Consider the following 18,873-nt stretch of genomic DNA (forward strand, 5'->3'; position numbering starts at 1 on the left):
GAGATTTTACAGAATTTGTTCTCTAGAATATTATTTAAAAAAAAATAAAATTAAACCAGGTTGAATTTTCATGTTTCACAGGTATATTAAGAAAGGGATTGAATGGAAACAAAGAACTAAGTAAATTCAGGTTATATGTAGAATTAGAACCTGTGGGAGCTGCTCTGTTTTTTCTCGATCTGCAAGATTGCACTGTGTTTGTGTTTTCAAATTGTCTTACATTGCCAAGCAGAAATCATTAGTTTCTGCAGAGTGTTGCACCTGGATATTTAGTGATCAAAACTCACTGGAGAAGCAGTGCATCTGTAATACAGTCATGTAGATAACAGGACCAGATCAGGCCATATACAATTTACAGGGTAAGGTGAAATGCAGGTATGTATAATTTAATGTAAAGGCAGTCTTATGTATGTTGCCACAGGTGCTGCTGTTCTAGCTAACAAGGGTTGGGTTTTTTTTTAATCTTTACTGTTGTATTTTGTGAATTTGTTCCTGCAGCATGTTTTCCCTGAAATTAAATTTCACCAATTTTGCTTTTAAAACGTGCATCCTTTTGGCTGTCAGATACTTTGGGAAACTTAAAAAACTAATACCTAAGAGGCCATTTATGCAAGTGGCTTACATTCTTAAACATAGATGGGGAATTTTTTTTCTCCATAGGTTAAATAGCTAAGTCATTTAATTAGTAGAATTGTTAATGCCAATGTGAACTTCCTCTGTGGTGGAAAACTTACTTTTTTCTCCCTTTGGAGAAGATGTTATAAACATTTACAGCATCTGTACCTTTCTGGGAGAAGTGATGAGTATCTACATATTCTGCTGAGGAGTGTGAAATGAGTGCGTCTTTTGGCTTGAATGTTAGAGTTTACCTTGCTAGTTTCTATTAGTGACTTTTTTTTTTTTACTACTTGCAGAACTTCTTTCTGCCTGAATTTCCTTACTTTTTCAGACATAAAGTAATAAGTAAACTTAAGTCACATTGAAAACCTCAAGTCCATATTCTGTCATTTTCTTTCTGTATTCTGGATACTGTTAAAAAACAGTATGTCACTGCAAAAGTGAATCCACTTCTTGCTCTTTGCGGAGTATCCTTTCAAAGGAACATTAAAATCCACCTTTTTTGAGTTTTGAAATTGCTGTGTTTCAGTTGTTACCCAGGGGATCTTGGTGTAAGTCTTCAGCTGAGTATTTAGAGCTTGGTTTCTGTGGTCAAATGAAAAAAACAAATGTGCCTTTAGCTGTTCTCAAGTAATTTCTTCCCTTTAGCAGCTCAGTTCTGCAGTGTTTGATGCTAACTTACACTGACCAGACTTCCTGTCATGGCTAGCCAGCAAAATGGGGATGGAATGAACTTCATAGACCTGAGTACCCCTAATGTGATTGATCAAAGTGAGTGCGAGATGTAGGTACCCCAGTACGCTTTCCCCAAAGTCAAAGTTTTACATGGCAACATTCTTGTTTTGTTTTGTTGCATGGAGTAGAATGTAAACTTTTATGGACACATATGTAAATTTTACCCTATTTTTATCTCATTTTGTGAAGGTGCCTTTTAATTTTTAATATGAAACCAATAGCCACTTGAGATGTATGGGCCCTTGAATTCAGAGCTCAAACTGGGAAGGGCTGTATGTTGTTGCTCTACTGAGCAGTCCAGGGAGAAGTTATTAATTTAATGGTAATTTGTTGTTACTGTACACGACAGCTCTGTGTGACCTGATTACTTAAAAATCTGTGGGTTTAAAATGCGCACTTCTCTAAAGCTTACGTCAGTCACACAGCTAAATCCCCGGAGGACCCCTTGGAAAGGTAGTCATGTTCGCTTTCTCAAGATGAACTGCGCCATTTCTCATGTTCCGTCCTTGTAACTGAGTTTTCAGATAATTTTGTGGTTTACCTGTAATGACTTCCCTGGGCCCCTGAATGTCTCACTAAATTTTTGCTGTTTGTATGAGCTGAATTACTTTCCATGCCACATCGGTACTGTCATGCTGCAGGAGATTTCTGCTTTCATGTGACTTTGTCCTTCCCTGAGAGAAGCCTCACCTTGTTCCCTCTAGTTGTCCAAGATCTACATTTCAGCGCTGCTCTGAATAAAACAGGCTGCTAGGACACACCTTGTATAGTTAATCTTTAATTTTGCAAAAGTGAGAACAAAGCCATTGTTCTCACTAACCACCGTGAAGTACATTTGCAAAAGGATACTAAAGGCTTTCTTCATTCACTGGGAGCTCTTTTGCATATAGGCTATGTTGCAGAGGACAGTTTCTGCCTTTCAAAATGAAACCTTCTTTGGAATATTTTGTAATGCAAATTGTTGAAAAAAAATATGGATTCTGAAAACTGGTTCTTAAGTGCAGAATGTTGCTATATATATACACACATGAAAATGCTAATATATTCATAGAGAGAATGCCCACCCCATGTCTCGGTCCACAGCACTTAGGTGATCAGAGTCCCTTATTTTCCCCTCCGAAACATTGCCAATACTTTCCCTTTAGCCTTCTTGAGACTTACTGAAAATACCTGCTGAAGTAAATAGTGCTCATGGCCTGATTTCTGACTCTGTAAGCCTCCTTTGAATCTCTCTGTAGGCTTTTTCTTATTCATTGAGTACGTAACTCTGAGCTCTGATCCAAGCATTGTTTGTGGCTACAGACACTGAGAGAGTCCTGGGGACTTTGGACTTTGCATCAGGAGCCTTATCTTACAAGACTCTGTAGTGCATAATGCCAGTCTCAGTTGAACTCTTACACTGCTTATCGAGACTTTTCTGTCAAGGATACCTTGCTAGGTTGACAGCCTCTAAGGTTTTTTGACTTACCCATGTATATACAGTTTGCCTGACTTTCCAGCCTAAAACTACCTGATTTGCCTGAAGCTGATCAGCGCAAACATGCCTTCCTTCAGTGAACTTACTGGGCACTTCCAGCTAACGCAAGGTGTTCTGCTGTTGGCATCAGCTGTTTTTAAGCAGGGTCCATTCGCTAACCCAGTTGTCTGTTTGGGTGCTGAATGGTTGTGCTCCCGACCAGAGGTGGGTGTTGCGTGAGGACAGGGGTGGACAGAGGCAGAACTTCTCTCTTTGAATAGCAGTGCTGGTTTCTTCTCTCCTTCTGGATGGAAGGACAGTGGTGTTGTGTGAGGAGCACAGTGGTGTTGTGTACAACCATGTAATGTTTGCGGTTCTGTTCACGTTGTTCTCTACCTGTGCTTATCTTATGTCTTGTCTTCTGTTCATCTTGTACAATAGCTGCTGTAGTGGAATCCAAGTTCTGTTTTACCATCTGCCTCTAAGTGTCACTGAAGGAAAGGTAACAGCAATTCATACCTGTAAGTGTGTGACTAAATGTGATCACTACTGCCAGGTTATTTTAATGGAGATCAGTAGAGATGTCGAGGATCAAAAGTTTATTGTTAAGTTTATGGCAGTAAAGAGCTCTAGCAGGCGCTCTGGAAGGCACTGAGCAATTAATTTGTGCAGTCTTTGGAAAGTAGCTATGTAGTAGTGTAATGATCCATTGAATTAACTGATTTGCTGAACAACACACAACAGCAGGAGCTGAAGTTTAGCAGCTTCAGGCTCTGAACTGCCACAAGTACTGCATGTCCAGATCAGAGCCTGCAACAAGATGGTAATTGAAGGTGCCTTGGAGTCCGATCTTGTTAAAGAGCCACTTGAGGGAATTGTCAGAATCAAAGGGTGACTGATGAGGCTGCCAAGGAGAACCTTTTAACCCATGGAAATAACCACATAAAAGAACGGATGAAAAGTAAACTAGTATTGTAGGGTTTTTAGAGTGGCACTAGACTGGGGCTGGGGATCAAATGCGTTGGGAGTGTCCTCCTTGTCTTGCTGGGTGTGAGTCAGCTTCTCTACAGGGCATACTTTGATTTATGTTTCCTTGGGAAATGCATTAATCTTGCACTATTCTATGGAAATCGCACCTGCAAGTGTATTGGATTTGATCTGACACTGCAAGCGTCCAGGTCTGTGCTTTTTTTCAGGTGTATCAGGCCCCAGGAATATCTGTGAAGCTCTGCAATTTGCACATGGGATTGAGAAGGAGGAAGGCTCCAGTACTTCAAAGCAGTAAGAAGACAGAGTGTCCAAGGCACTTTGCTTGTAGTTCTGGCACAGGCATGAAGTAACGTTTTAATTGTTCAGTGACAGATTGTGCTATAAAAAGTTCACAGTAACTGCGTAACAGCTAAGTTGGTACAGCTGATTTACTAATCTGAGTGTGAAACATGTTGCAGCTTTTCCTGGCCTGTTCAGTTGGGAGTTGGGATCAGCCATTCTGGACTTAGTGGGCATCGTGTGGAGTGCGCTGAGTGACTCCAGACTACCTGGGGAGACAGCAGACCTTAGTGCAAGACCAAAATTTATGCTTGCTGTGCATGTCTCTCTTTTCCCCCATTGACTTTCTGCCTTGGCTTTTCTTTCAGTAATATAGAGTAATACATCCTAAATGACACCATAAAATGTCATTAAAATATATGCAGGTAGTTTCTATTCATTTTCTGAAACTATAGGAAGTATTATGTCTTTCTGTAAAAATCTAAATAATGTTTAATAAAACTTGAGGTTTGTACATCTGTTTCATATATTACTTAAGTGAATGTAATGATATCTTGCCGGAATTTTGTAGGACATATATGTTGCGTGAAAAATACAGGAATGTAAAATTCTGAATTTGAGGGTTTTTATATAAATATTCTCTCTCTCCTTCTAATTTTGTTCTCTTGCTGAACCGTTTCTCCTTTTACTGAATGTTCAGCAATTAGGGTATAGTAATCTCTTTTTCAAAGACCAGTCAGAGAAACAATAATATGGTTACTTGTGCATACAAAAATCTTTGTGGCTATATGTATATACAGATACGTTAGTTAACACAGGAGAATGGGATGGTAGACTGAAAGGTTGTCATGCAAGGGAGAAGAACCATAGTGAGTATATGTAACTGAGGGGAGACATTGAGTAAGTTTGTGTGTTTGTTTCAGAGGTCAGTATGAGGTAAGAGCCACTTGAAATGACAACAGCAATGCAGGTTGTGAAATCTGTTTTATCGCTGCTTATAGTTTATACTTTGAGGGGGTCTTTGTGGTGTGGTGTTCATATGCATGGCTTTATAGAGTCTGAAGTGAAAGGCGTGCTTCACTTTGAAGTTAAAACTGTTTTTCAGCAGGAATTTGTTGGGTGTAGGGAAGGCAGAAGAGGTGACTGGGGTTGCTCTTGCCCATGATTAGAATGAGCCAGCATGGTGCACAGTCCTGTGCTGTTTATTGCAGCCATGCAACCTCCTTCCCTCTCCATTTGCATCCTGATTCTTCTCTGTTGATATTAACATGAATTGGTGGGCTTAGATCATCTTTTTCAGATGGTAGCATTCTGAGATGGATATTCGGATACACTGCTAGGGATCTAAGTGAGACTCTGGATGATAAGGGGTCAGAGTCATCAGTAGGAGCTTTTGGTTGCTGGTCATTTATGGTCATGTCATGAATTTATTTTAGAAGTTTGCATCTAAATTTAGGGGCCTTTGCCAATCAGGTGTGCAGATCTTATGAGATATTTTTATGGTTTGAGAGGGTGGCTGAGACACAGAGGTTGAGACATTAAAAGCTCTATCTTGAAGATAATTACACTTGGACAAATTAGTTTAAGAAAGATGCTTGTGTCCTACAATTAGTTCAGGTTAACCTCTCAAAGGTTTTCCAAGGTAAGTTGTTTAATGACTGGGAGAAAGGAGTATCAGGTGGAAAGTTTGGCCTGGGATACTTTGCAGAGAATAAGAAATTCCAAGGTGAATTAATGTTTCATCATCAGGATTTTATTGATGAACTTCCTTGCTTGTCTCTCCTCCCTTTCTGTATTGGCATTATAGAAACCCAGCGTTACAGAGGCAGAAGCTTTAACCAGTGTTCAGCTCCCCTCCATTGGCAGCAGAGTTGCTTTTTCATTATGTTATTAACTGTCTTCTGTTACTGATGAGGTGCTTATTTAAACCAGGGTTTTTTATATTGTGGCACTCTTAAATGCATGGGCAGAAACCCTCAGCTATTTTCCTTGGATCTTGCTAGGGCTGATAAACACATTTCAAGAGCACACATGAAATGTTTTTCTTCACTCTTCATCCTGTAGTTTGTAAGTCAAGACTGTCCAGAAGTGGGAAGAGCTGTTTATTTGTCTGGTCCACAGGCAGAACAAAACCACTTCCTCAGTTTTCTAATAAGTATCTTATCTTGAGAGTGCACATATTTCTATTTCAGTGCTGTCTCACTACAGTTATGCAGGCCATGTAGCAAGGGTTTGATAATAAGGGAGCTGACTTGAGAAAATGTGTGCTTGTGCATGTTCCTATTCTGCTATGCTCTAATGTGTACCTGTGTTCTGTAGAAAGCAGCAAGTTGAAAGTGATAAAACAGTTTTATGTTAAATGACAGAGATCTCTTTGGAGTAGACCAGGAAAAAACTCACAAACATTTTAATTATTAGGCTGGATTTTCTCTTTATATTCTTTAAATATTTTTCTTACAAGTGCCAGTGACTATACTAGCTGACAAGGTTAGCTGACTATCTAAGATCTGATGCATAATTTTTAGGTGGGTAAGTTAGAAGTTGTATCTTTTCTTTTTTTGTCTCTGAACGTTGTCATGGCAATTGGAAATTTCTTGCTTAAGTGCCATTTGTGAAATCATGTCTTCTGTAACCTAAAGGGGCTATGGGTATACACTTTGTCCATGGATAATCAGTGATAGTGAAATGATAAAAATTTGACAAGTTATTTTTCTTCTTCTTCTTTCTCCTTCTCTACTGTTGTCTGTTAGTAATATATTTAGTTGTGGATTCGTGGATTGCAGGCTGGTGCAATTTGCATGTCTTGCCCAATAAAGATCTCTAAGTTTATATATATATTTTATATACATATGCATGCTTTGAGTTGTTCATATGATTGTTTCAGGCTCTGCTGGAACATAAGCACAGTTGTACTGACTGAATGTTGTTTCCTTTCAGTGGATCTGATGGAAATAAAAGAAATTCGCCCAGGAAAGAATTCAAAGGACTTTGAGCGTTGCAAAGCAAAACAAAGAGAAGAACACTGCTTTACTATTTTTTATGGTACCCAGTTTGTCCTCAACACCTTAAGCTTAGCAGGTACTTTTTTCTTCTTTGTTTCTTCTTTAAACTTACCGATTGAACAAATCAAATACATTGATGGAACAGTAAAGCAAAGAATACTGTGGTTTTGCCTTCCGCAGTTCAGGAGTGCACCCGATGTTTAAAATCTGGAGATAGGCCTTTTACTTGGGCATTTGTGTCTGTGAACTACTGCATTTGTAATGTTTTGCTTTCAAATAGTGTATCGTGTGAATGTAGTTTCCGATTTGCTCAATCTTTTCTAGCAAGGTAGACTTTTGCTGGTTAAATATCTCTAGTAAGGTCTTCAACATGGAAGAGCAGAGGTGACATTGTCCTCTTTAAAGTCAGCAAAGGATTTGCTGTTGTCTTCAGTGTGGCCAGAATATTGCCCTGGCATTTTTAGTCTGGGCAAAATGATTCTGGAAACAGTACCCATGAAGTGTTAGACTACAGCTGTATCACAGAAACTTTCCTATCACCTATGAGCAATTGCAGACTAATTTGGAAAAATGAAGTTCTAGTTTGAGTTATATGTGTGCATGTCACCTGATAATACTTCTAAAGAAGTACTAGGGGACTGTAAATAAAATTCGAAGGTGGAAAATTGAAAATTAAGAGATCCATGTGAAACAGAGGGACATTGTATGTTGTATCTGTGGAAAGGGTTGGGGCATATCTTATTTCAGGTGAGATTATCCAGGGTGGCAAAACTAAAGATTCTGAAATGAAAAGGGGTATAAATTCTTACAGTGCAGGCTCAATACAGTTTCTAACTAGTCAAATTTACAAAGAAATTTCAGTTCTAAGAAGTTTGTGATGGATGCTTGGTTTAGAATCATACAGATGATTTATTTGGAGTGGTAGTTCTCTCTGTCCTGTGCATGAACACGCTTGTCCATTTAAATCATTAAATTCATTGCAAAATCTTAATGGGAGAAAAGGGGAATGCTTTGTAAGCATTTTAATGCTAACAGTAGCTTTTTTTAAAATATGGAATTAATTGCTTATAGATTGCAGTACTAAAAAACAGTTTTTTTGCGGTCTGATGCACTGGAAATTAAAGACTACTTGTGACTAATCCATTGTTTGTAGGCTTTTAACTTTAAATAAGTTTTACCATTGTTGGCTAGTGGCTGTGCTTAAGTGCAGCTGTGCCAGGTACTTCTGATTGATTTCCTCTGACAACCCCCCCCATCCCTCCTCCATGGCAGTTCTCAAAACCAGGCCTCTGCCAATACTTTGAAAACACTTGGTACCATGAGATATGTTGCGATAATGCTGAACTGCAGAACAACATGATAGAACTTTAAATTAAAGGGAAAATCCTTTTCCTTGTTAAAATGCTTTGTTGTGGTTTCTTAAAACAATATAAAATAATTGTTACTTAAAGGGAATGGTAGTTCTCATAAAGGGCAGAATTGTCTTGGGAGAAGAATTGGTTTGGCAGTGGTAGTGGGTGTTCTTTCTGAAATTGTAACTAATTGAAAAACATTTCCGTGGGGAGCTGAGGCTGGGCTCTAGCTGCATCCTTGGGGATATAAAGCATTGTTTGAAAGTATGTTTAAATAAAATGTAATCTTCATCTTTTAAGAAACTGTTTTTCTTTGAAGGCAGTTAAAAGAATTTGCACAGATTACAGCTCCTGTGTGAAAATAATTTTTCAGAACTGGTTTAATTGAAGAATGCCTTCATGAAATTTCAGAACCAGCATGCTAAAGCAAATGGACTTTGCTCAACTGAAGGCTGTAATAGTAGCATCTCATCTAAGGCCCAAAAAATTGGTTTCAGCTTAACCAGTATTCCCTAGGGAAGGCTACACCCAGCATGCAGTTCATCATCTTGCTTCTGTTGGGTTGAAGCATTACCAAATGCGATCATGTTAAATGATGTGGAGGACTCTTCTGGTTTGGGAAATGGAAAGGCAAACTACATTTAAAACAAAACAGGACAGTGATAAACCGATTTGTAAGGTTGGGAGGAAGGTGTACCTGGCTTTTAGTATTAAGCTGCATAAAGAATTTTAGACCTTGTTTTAACTTGTATTAAAACGTGTTCTATATAAGCTACATCAGTTTTGTACATTGCTCCCTTCCTGTTCCTCTTGTCTAAGTCTAGTCTGGAACAGTCTGTGTTCAGAGGCATGGTTAGGACAGACAGGAGGTGGTTATGTCCATCAAAAGCCAGTACTTCACAATTTTCTTGTAGGTTGGTTGGAATATAAGGAACTAGCTTTATGCTGTAACACACTGAGTTCTTTTGTCTGTGTGCTTCAAGTTGCTCTAGATGTAGGACCCTGGAGTTTTGCTACTTTGGAGATAGAAGATAAGAAAAAGAATTTTAGTTGCGTTACTACAAGAACTCAGCAGTAGTATCATAGTCTTTCTTCTGAGATACTGAAACTTGCCTACCCTGATAAGTAGACTTCTAAAAGGAGCTATTTTTTGACAGAGCTTCCAGAATTAACCCTCCACCCCCAAATTTCTGCTGTTTTTTATTAGTTTTACTACTAGCAACATGAAGCTATGCAAAGAGAAAGGTTAATCAGCAGCTTTGTATAGTAGGGTTTATCTAAACATCACAAGTTGTCTTAGTTTTGTGCTGCTTTTTTTCTGATGTTTCTCATAGCATATTATTTTTTTCAGCTGACTCTAAAGATGATGCTGATAAATGGTTGTGTGGCTTGAATATCTTGTATCAAGAGGTCATGAGTGCTCCCACACCTGCAATCACAGAGAGGTATGTGGACATACTTTAACTTTGTGAGACTTGATGTTTCTTTGGAATTGAAAGTGGAAAATCTGAAAAAATTTTTTAAGGTGCAACAAGTGGTGCCTGCCAATTACCTTGAGAACAACTACTCTCAAGCTAGTGTATGATACAGAACGCTCATGTGGAAATTCTCCATGTCTGTTTTTCTGTATCCGTGTTCTGGAATCGCACTCTGCTGCATCCACTAACGTGGACTTGCAGTTTACCTTGTTCTGTATACCAAAATAAAACCAAACCAAAAATGTTAATCTTAATGAGATTACAAGAACATTTGGTGTAAGTGTGCATTGACTTCTTGAAAAAGTCAAATGTCTTACGCAATCACAGTAGGCTTGCTCTAGTAGGTGTCCATGTGCCCTGTGTCCCAATAATTCTGAGGTGCGCTTTTGTGGTTTCTCCTTTGTATTGGATTGCATTATGTTGCCATGTGATCAGCTGCCTCGAAGAGCCAGGCTGAAAATGAACATTTTTAAAGTTTACTTTTTAGCAGACAGCCATATGATGGTGAAACTGTGCCCTTAATGCTTCTGAGGATGTTGCACGTGAAACTATTCATGCTCAGAAAGCCAGTTTTGTTGACAAGCTTTTAACGCTGTCTCCGTACCTGATTGCTTTTCATCACTGCTGACAGTTTTGTTTGCGGTCAGTGCTCTTAACCTGTTGTGAGGATATACCCTGTTGTCACTTGCTACCTGACCAAATTGTGGTTTTGACATTGATGTTGTCTTTACCTACTTGCTGCTCCAGTTGGGGACAAAGTATTCTTATATATTCTTATCTATTCTATGGTATTGCAGTGAGCTGCTATACAAAGTGCTACTGGGTTCCAGGCTATGTGCAGCAGAGTGATTCCCACAGAGGCTGAGGATAAGCTTTATAATGATATGCTGTGTTCATCCTTTAGATGTACAAAATTGCATGTGTGTATATTTACTATTAATGCTGCTAATAGTAATTTGCTGTGCACCTGAACCTGACATGCACTCTAACGAGGATTTTCTTTAAAATTCTCTAAACTCCTCTCCCTCCCCCCTGATTTTTCATTGTTGTGCATCTAACAGATCTTTGAGCCAGCAGCCTCAGCTGGCGTAAATCATTGACTTGATGGAGTTACTCTCGTTTAGATTAGCTGAAGTTTTGGCTTGCTTTATTGACTTATATTTTTACAGCTTCTGGTTGCTCATTCTTTTCTGTCCTGCCCGCCCTTCCGCTTCCTGTGTTGTTTATGTGGCTTTAAAATGCAGTATTAAGCAGCAGAAAAGTAAATATTTACAAATACAGTTATTAAATTGGCTGAATCCTTAGATGCTGCACTGGAAATGTTTTTGCTTTATTAAAAGAGATGTATCTTATGACTTTTAAATATTTTTATTGAATTTCATGTGTGGCTTTTGATATTTCATTGGCTGTGTTTTCTTTATAATTCTTAGATTAAACCTTTTTTTTTTTTTTTTACTTTTTCCTACTTTTCCACAAGCTGGCTGAGAAAGCAGATCTATTCTGTTGATCAAACTAGAAGAAATAGGTAAGAAGCTCTCTCTTTGTTCAGTTTGTTTTTAGTGAACTTTTGTTGGAGATTCTAACATGGAATGGAAATAAATAAATCTTGGTCCAAGATGTGAAATATGACACCCCTGGAAATGGCATTTGCTCTTGCTTTAACAACTTCAGTTTTGCCTTTTGCTAAACACAATATGTTCATAGCACTCACGCATGTTTGTGTTTGTGGTATAATGAGGAAGCAAATGATGAACAATAAATAGTTTTGCTTTTAGCCTGGAATTACCCTGCCAGAATGAGAAAAGGGAGTTGTCTTCTTCCAGTCTTACTGTAAAAATTCAGCTCAGCTGTGCAGGTATGTTAGGTTGCTTGCTTTATAAAGGTCTTTACCCTTTCATAGCCAAGTTGGAGCCCAGCAGCTTGGACTGTACAACGCACTGTGAGCTTTCCTGTGCAGTTATGCCACCAGTTCTTCCTTCATTGCTGAAGCATGTATGCATTGGAGTGACTACACTCTAAACAGACCAGAAGCAGCTTTTAAAAACTTGTTAGGGCATTTGTAACAGTGAAGCTCATAAGCAGAGTTCAACATGGGCTGCTAAAGATCCAGGGCAGATGTTTAAGTAATTAACCTTCCCTTGTTTCAGCCCTGATGGGGCCTGAACATGGCTAGTATGTGTGGTATCTAGTTTGAAACTAGTCACAGCAGCAGTGTCAGATATATCCAGAGATAGGGTTGTCCCAGCAATAACATGAATTCTTTCCTGCAGGAGTCAGAGCTATGAGGAGAACAGACCAGCATATTAAGAGGAAGAGGAGATAACAGAGGATATTAGGGGGGAGGAGGAGGACGACTACTGGTATGATAGGGTAGTACCATGTGAAACAGTTACTTTAACAGTGGGAAACAGAAGATACTCTTGAGGATAGATATAGAAGGAAGCCAAATTAATGGTTTGGAGTAAGGGCAAAATCCTTTTTTTTTTTTTTTTTTTTTTTTTTTTTTTTTAGCAATTTGTCTGACTACATGGGCTTGTCTCTTTGCCACATACTCGAATAGGCCAAAGCCAAATAATCACCTCTGACCTGGTGCTTCTCACGTGAAAAGTCCCATGGGTTGTAGCTCTCACTGTGCTGTGTGGCTTCGTATGTTTGAGTTTCAGTAGTTCATTTCAGGTCCATGTGTGATGTGGGTTTGTAGCTTTTGCACAGCAAAGAGGACTTTATTTTTTTTTAAATTAATTCAGCTGCATACCTCTCCTTAGAGTTGCCAGAAATCATGTGACACTGAGAAGAATGTTAACCCTTCCTCCCCCATGTCTATTACTTTACTATGGTTTTCCTCTTTGTCTGGAACATGCATTTTATTCTAAGCTGTAATTCAGTGTAGGAAAGTACATGCATTTCCTCTCATTTAGGCCTTTTCCTAAAAGAAAAATAAAGTGTGGTGTTTCATTGTGTGAATGGGACTGTGTTATTGCAGGAAATAACGCCATTCTGCCAACAGCCTGTAGCGTTGTGCAGCTGGCTGGAGTGGTGAAGGGGAAAGTACCATCCTTTACTGGATATTCGCTTATACCTTGTGATGTATTTTGAAAAACTAGCCCTGCAATGGGGATATGTTAGCAGGTATCATGAAGCAAAAGCAAATGCTAGGATGGAGAAGCTGTGGCTGACGGTATGTGTCTGCTGAAGGGATTTCATTTGTTGCTTTAGGGTTCTTTCACTATGAGGCAGTCTGGTTAAGATCAAGGGGACTTGCACTGTGGAGAGGGCAGTTTTTCATTCTCTTGATAGATGATTCATGCTTTTAGAAAAACTCAGGAAAGGAGTTTGGACTGAGTTTCATTGTGTTTAGTGTCGCAGTTTCTAGGGAGGTTAATTGTAAAGGTTAGGCTTCCAGGCAAGTCCTGTTTCACAGGCTGAGTTTTTTCCAGTGGTAATGAAGTCCCAGCTCTTTGTTTTGGCTTGCACTTGTCTGGCCGGAGGAAATTGCTTGTGCTTGGTGTTTAGGGTACAAATGGAGTGCTCGTTCTTGCTTCTAAAAGTAGTTTTTTTTTCCAGAGGTCTGGCGACAAGGTGGAAAGCCAGGAATTTCCTGAGTTCTAATCTGGCTTTGGCTAAGTTCCTTCTTTGCCTTTGGCTTTGCCTCTTTCCCTCTCTACACAATGGAGATGAGAATATCTCACAGGGTAGCTACTTGTATGGACACTGTAGAATAGAAGTGTTACTTTCTTCTAGGTGCTAATTGTTTTTGTTGCTTTCCAGTGACTCTGTTCTGACCCTGTCTTTGCAGAGAGTTAATGGCTTATGAATTGCACTGTAGGTCAAGACAGAGTACCTTAGTCTTGTTTTCTTGGGTACTGTTGGTGTTGTATTAGTTTTGTGGGCATTGGCAGTAGGAACCACGGATCTTGTGCCTGCGTTCTCTTGACTCTTCCCTGCTTCCTTTTGCTGCCATAGATTCCTCTCATCTTCCACTCTAGGACTTGTCCCTGTTCCCTTCACGTGTCCCACTGTAATGCTGTGTCTTTCTTGTCGAGACCTCATGTCAGTGCCTACCCAGAATACCCGGAGTTTGAGACTCTGTCCTAGAACATGTGACCTAATTTCCATTCTTTGCTATCCAAAGACAAGTTGAAGAGCAGGTGACTGAAATGGGGCTACAGGAGACAGCTGAGTTGGTGTACTGGCTTGGTGCTGCTGATGGATGAAGTCTCACTCTTTTCTTTTCCTCTACCATCTCTACATGCTGGTAATCGGGCACTCCAGCCCCTTTTCCTTACTCTGTCTGTGACACTGACCTGGGCATGAGGTTAGCTGGGTGACTTCGTCAAGCCAGTGGAAAACGTGTTCTTGCTTTTTCTCAGCCACATAGTTTTCTGCTTGCCTAGCAAGTTGAATCAGGTTGGCGGAAGGTTTGATCGTCACAGCTGGCCTATGGAAGCAGTGGGACCATAGCAACAGGAGAACAGAGTGGGGCACAAGGAGAGGAGTTGGGATCGCTTCTTGTAACAGTAGTGAGCTTTACATTGGCTCACCCGTACCTATGGCACATTTAAGCATTTGGACACCCAGCTCTTTTAGAAATTGCCTGTCTATCTGTTCATACAGGAGTTATAGTAGCATTCCCTTACTTCCTATTTCTGTTTTGATGATAAGTATAGTAAATATTGTGAGCTGCTCTGAGCTTGCAGTGAAGGATGCTATGACAGCAGCACCTAGGACTCTGGAATAAAATCTGAGGTTGATGAGAAAACTGGAAGATGTGAAGGAAATTGAGGTTTTCGAAATAAGCTATTCAGAGGTTTTTCTAATACAAGATCTTCCTTCAGCAAAAGAATTTTGATGTATACATCATACATGACTTGATGTATGGCCACAAAGTATTTGTGTCCAGAAAGCATTGCAGTGATTAATAAATTTAGTTGTGTATATAAGTATTGCTTAAATAGTTGGTGTATGTAAGCACTGTGTTGCTTAAAATCTGAAATAAATATGTCTTACTTGAAAGGTCTTGCTGTTACCTGGAAAACTTTGTTTTTTGAACTGTTGCTGGTATATCACCGGACATGCTGAAACTCTGTAAAAAGGGTCAGCAGGTCTCTGTAAATGGATCTGGGAGGCAATCCTCTCTGGGAAGACTTGGTTGTGAGAGGAGGATGAGGTCATGTTCAGATGTTGCAGAAGGGGACAGTCTTGCTGCTGCAAATCAATTTTACCATCCAAGTGAATAACAGCTCGAGAAAAAGGTTATAATGGTAATGAAAACGGGAGCTTTTTATTTTCTGTTTCTGCTCATCTGTTTGGTATGTCCTTTGTATAATATTTTCTGTGTCTATATTCTAGTTTCAGTGGGACTGGAACAAAGGAAGAAAGGCTGCAGTTCATTTGACCATGTATAAACATCTACATTTGATCTGATTGTCTAGATCTGATTAATTGTTGATGGAGAGAAATGGGTGTCTCTGCAGCATGGTTCTTTTCATCCTAATATGGATGCCCAAATTAGTTGAAATGTCTATTTCTCCCCACTAACTAGGAAGCATGTCTAGCTTGTTCACATGTAGGTGTTAGGTTTATAGAAGTTTACAGTTATGTGAGATGAGCCCTTCCCAAAATGTTTCAATAGTCACATTTTTGTGTTGATGGAAAATATATTAGTAGCTGACTAGATATAGCAGAACCACAGAGTTTTTGCTATCTTGGGTTTTTTTTCCTTCTTTTTTTTTCCCAGTATCAGTCTTAGAGAGCTGAAAACCGTCCTTCCCCAAGTAAACTTCAAAGTGAGCAGCATGAAGTTCTTGAAGGATAAATTTGCGGTAATTACCTGATAACTTAAGTTTGGTATTATCTGTTAGGTGTTCTTATTTCTTTTCAGGATACTGCCTATATTTTTGCTTCTTACCATGTACAGTTAAATAAATTATATTGGTTAATTCTCAGCTTGGCTTTGCCTGTATCTAAGGCTGTAAGAATATATAGACATAAATGTTCCTTCCCTTCATTGTATGGTTGACCAAAGCCAACATTGGGTTTTGAGCTCCAGTGCTGACACTGCGCAAGTGCTTAGGAAACTGTTTTATCTTTAAGATAATATATAAGAAAAAAGGATTTTTTTTTTTTTGCAATATGATCAAGTAATAACCTCTTCATGCCAGCTTGTGCTAACATTAATAACTTCTGAAGGTCATTTCCATTCCTACAGGAATTTTAAATATCCCCACCTTTTCCTGCTTTCCAACTCTCCACCCTTAAAGCATACATTCTTGCTTCTGTTCCTCCAGCTAACAATGACTAAATGAGGCACTACTTCACTCTCAGTAACATAGTGGAAATGGAGTCAGTTAACAAAATGCAAGGCCAAAGATGTGGACTAGGACCACTATGTCACAAACCAAGAACCTATTTACTTGTTTGTATTCTTAAATAAATAAATTTTCAAAATTCCAAGTGGTTAAAACAAATGAAGTTGGGGTAGAACAGAATGCTTGAGAGGGTGGCAGTTGGAGTAACTCGTTTGCTGTGCAAATGCAGTTCAGGGAATTCTAAATTGCTACTTTCTATTGTAGGAAATAGGCGCTCACAAGGAAGAGCTTAGTTTTGAACAATTTCATTTGTTCTACAAGAAAATCATGTTTGAACAACAGAAATCGGTAAGTTTTTTCATAATTAGTCTTCATACTGTTAAATTGCTTGATCAGAATAAAGAGTGAATGCTGATTATTTTTTTGTTTCTGTTTGTTACTAATTTTCTTTTTTCCTCATTCTAGTAACAGAAAAAGGGTATGGTACTGTATTTGATGTGTAGATGACAGTTACCATCAGCAATTGGCTTAAGAAGATGAATAAGTCATTAATGTTGCTGCTTGTGTGTTGGTAGTAGAGATGTGCATAGATATAATGGGGTTCCTAGGAAGAACTTTTCTTGTGAGTTTGTCCAGGCTGTAGAATGTCTTTTCATTAGGCTTGACTGATCTTTTTAGTGATAGGAGCAAGGTTTTTCCATGTATTAATCTTTAATTGCTAAGAACATTCTGTAAATCACAAGGATGTATCCTGAGCATCAAATAACAGTTATTGTTCTCATGGTCTCTCATGCTTGGAGATTACCAGTGGTGATTCCACTACAAGACATGTGTCAGACAGTCCTTGGGAGGCATGAATGCAGTGGAATTACCTTTTAGCTAATTTATATGGGCAGCTGCCTGACTACTGTTTCCATGTATTCATTGCACAGATTCATGAAGCTGGTGGAAACTGCATACATTTAGTGACTCTGAAAGTTAGGAACCCTTTAAAACTGTGTGAAAACACGTAATTTGAAATAAGTTGCATGTCTTTGATGACATGCTTATTGTTGATTCAACTTGCAGTTGCTAAAATAGAAGCTTTGATAGTCAGTCAGTGCTGTTTCTTTTGGCAATGGAGCCTTCTTATGCTGTTTAAAAGTGATGGTGAAATTATTGTGAAGTAATAAAGAATCTCCATCTACTGACAGGGTTTTAGTTTTGGTGGTGAAAGTCTAGTTAATTAGCTTGAGCAGAAAGCCGAAGAGTAAAACACAGAATAAGGAGGCTATCTGACTTCTTAAACTCTTGTTATCGCCCCTCATGGATCATTTCAAAGAAACTCCTCAGTTTGCTCAATAACTGCTTTGTGTCAGTTGATAAGTTTCCTGTGATCTGTAACTATGCTGTGCCAAGCTGGAAGCAATTTAGGTATTATATTCACATGAATATATGTGATGGATGATATGTAATTCCAGTTTTTCTGGGATATCAAACAGTAAAAGCTCCCCAGAAATTTGACTGATTGTGTGTATAAGGTGCATTATCAATAGCAAGTTTTTTGCCTGAGAATTGCGTGCGTTCACACTGAAAGGCCTGAAGTAGTGTTGCCAGCCTTGGCAGTATGTTTTTTCTTATGCGTTTAATTAAAAATGTGTCTTACCAACTTGTATGCAGCTTCCCTAGAGCAGACAGCCGTATATTTCCCCTTCCCAAACCAATGGACATTATTAGATGGAATTAGATAGAAAATTGCATATTCTTTTATTATTCACCTTTTTCCCCTTTTTTGTGTTTGTTTTTTTTTTTAAGATTCTTGATGAATTCAAAAAGGATTCCTCTGTGTTCATTCTTGGGTGAGACTCTTAATTTATATTATTTTTCCACATTTCTGTATAGTTGTAGTGCTATAGATTGTTTTTTAATTACGTCACTGTTTTTTTGTTCTGATACTTTAGTAAGTGAAATGATACACCTTTTTGCATTCAGAAAGGTGAACTTACCATGGAAATAAGTCTGGAATATAATTTGATAAATGTTTTTTACTTTCTGACTACAAAAATGGTATGGACTTGAACAAACAAAGTCACCTATCCTCTGATTTTCCTAAGAGCTGAACAGAGCTATGGAAGGAGATTTGGTGGAGAAATTTTAACTTCAGTCTAGAGGGTGGTTTGGTGCACAGGTTTTGCCTAGTCTTGAGCAGAGTGCTGATAGTGACAGTTTCTGCATCTTTTGCTTGGTGAACTTGAAAATCTAAATAAGATGTGTAAAGCATGAAAAAGGAGGTCACAGGCATTACTAACATTTTGACTGTGAATTAAACCAGTTTATCTTGGTTTTGAATATTACACTAACAGATTAAGGAATTTACTGAAAAAGTTTGCTCTGAATGTACTGCATACTTCCTTAGCCCTTGATCATGTCATATGAATTTAACTTCATGAGACTGCTTTTTAATATCAAGGGTGGGTAGCTTATAAATACCTTATTGGTACCAGATGATGCGGCATTTGCGCCCTACAAAGGAGAAAGCAGTTGGGCTGCTTTTTCTTGGTGCAGCTGCATCTTGCCTCTTTTTTCAGGAGGTTTTGATCTATCACAGTAGATTGTCTGAATAATACATGGAAGGAGTTATTTGTGGAAGTGTGGCTCTATGATAATGTAAAAGAA

The 18,873-nt window shown here is 38.7% G+C and overlaps 1 protein-coding gene across 3 annotated transcripts in view; it reads left to right on the forward strand.

Moving 5' to 3' along the window:
• Positions 1-18,873, forward strand: part of PLCG2 (phospholipase C gamma 2) — a 70,900-nt gene that overhangs the window by 14,576 nt on the left and 37,451 nt on the right. Inside the window, exons 1-7 of one of the 3 annotated variants that reach the window (XM_049804834.1) lie at positions 4,980-6,603; positions 7,016-7,156; positions 9,784-9,877; positions 11,388-11,435; positions 15,648-15,732; positions 16,483-16,566; positions 18,013-18,056. In XM_049804834.1, the coding sequence (XP_049660791.1) occupies positions 7,024-7,156; positions 9,784-9,877; positions 11,388-11,435; positions 15,648-15,732; positions 16,483-16,566; positions 18,013-18,056 (488 nt within the window). In that variant the 5' untranslated portion in view covers positions 4,980-6,603; positions 7,016-7,023. Of the gene's footprint in view, positions 1-4,979; positions 6,604-7,015; positions 7,157-9,783; positions 9,878-11,387; positions 11,436-14,924; positions 15,172-15,647; positions 15,733-16,482; positions 16,567-18,012; positions 18,057-18,873 lie in introns of those variants that run through there. The other 2 variants (XM_049804833.1, XM_049804835.1) reach the window with 2 other exon arrangements.

This window comes from Accipiter gentilis, chromosome 7 (assembly GCF_929443795.1).
Source record: "Accipiter gentilis chromosome 7, bAccGen1.1, whole genome shotgun sequence".
Lineage (NCBI taxonomy): Eukaryota > Metazoa > Chordata > Aves > Accipitriformes > Accipitridae > Astur > Astur gentilis.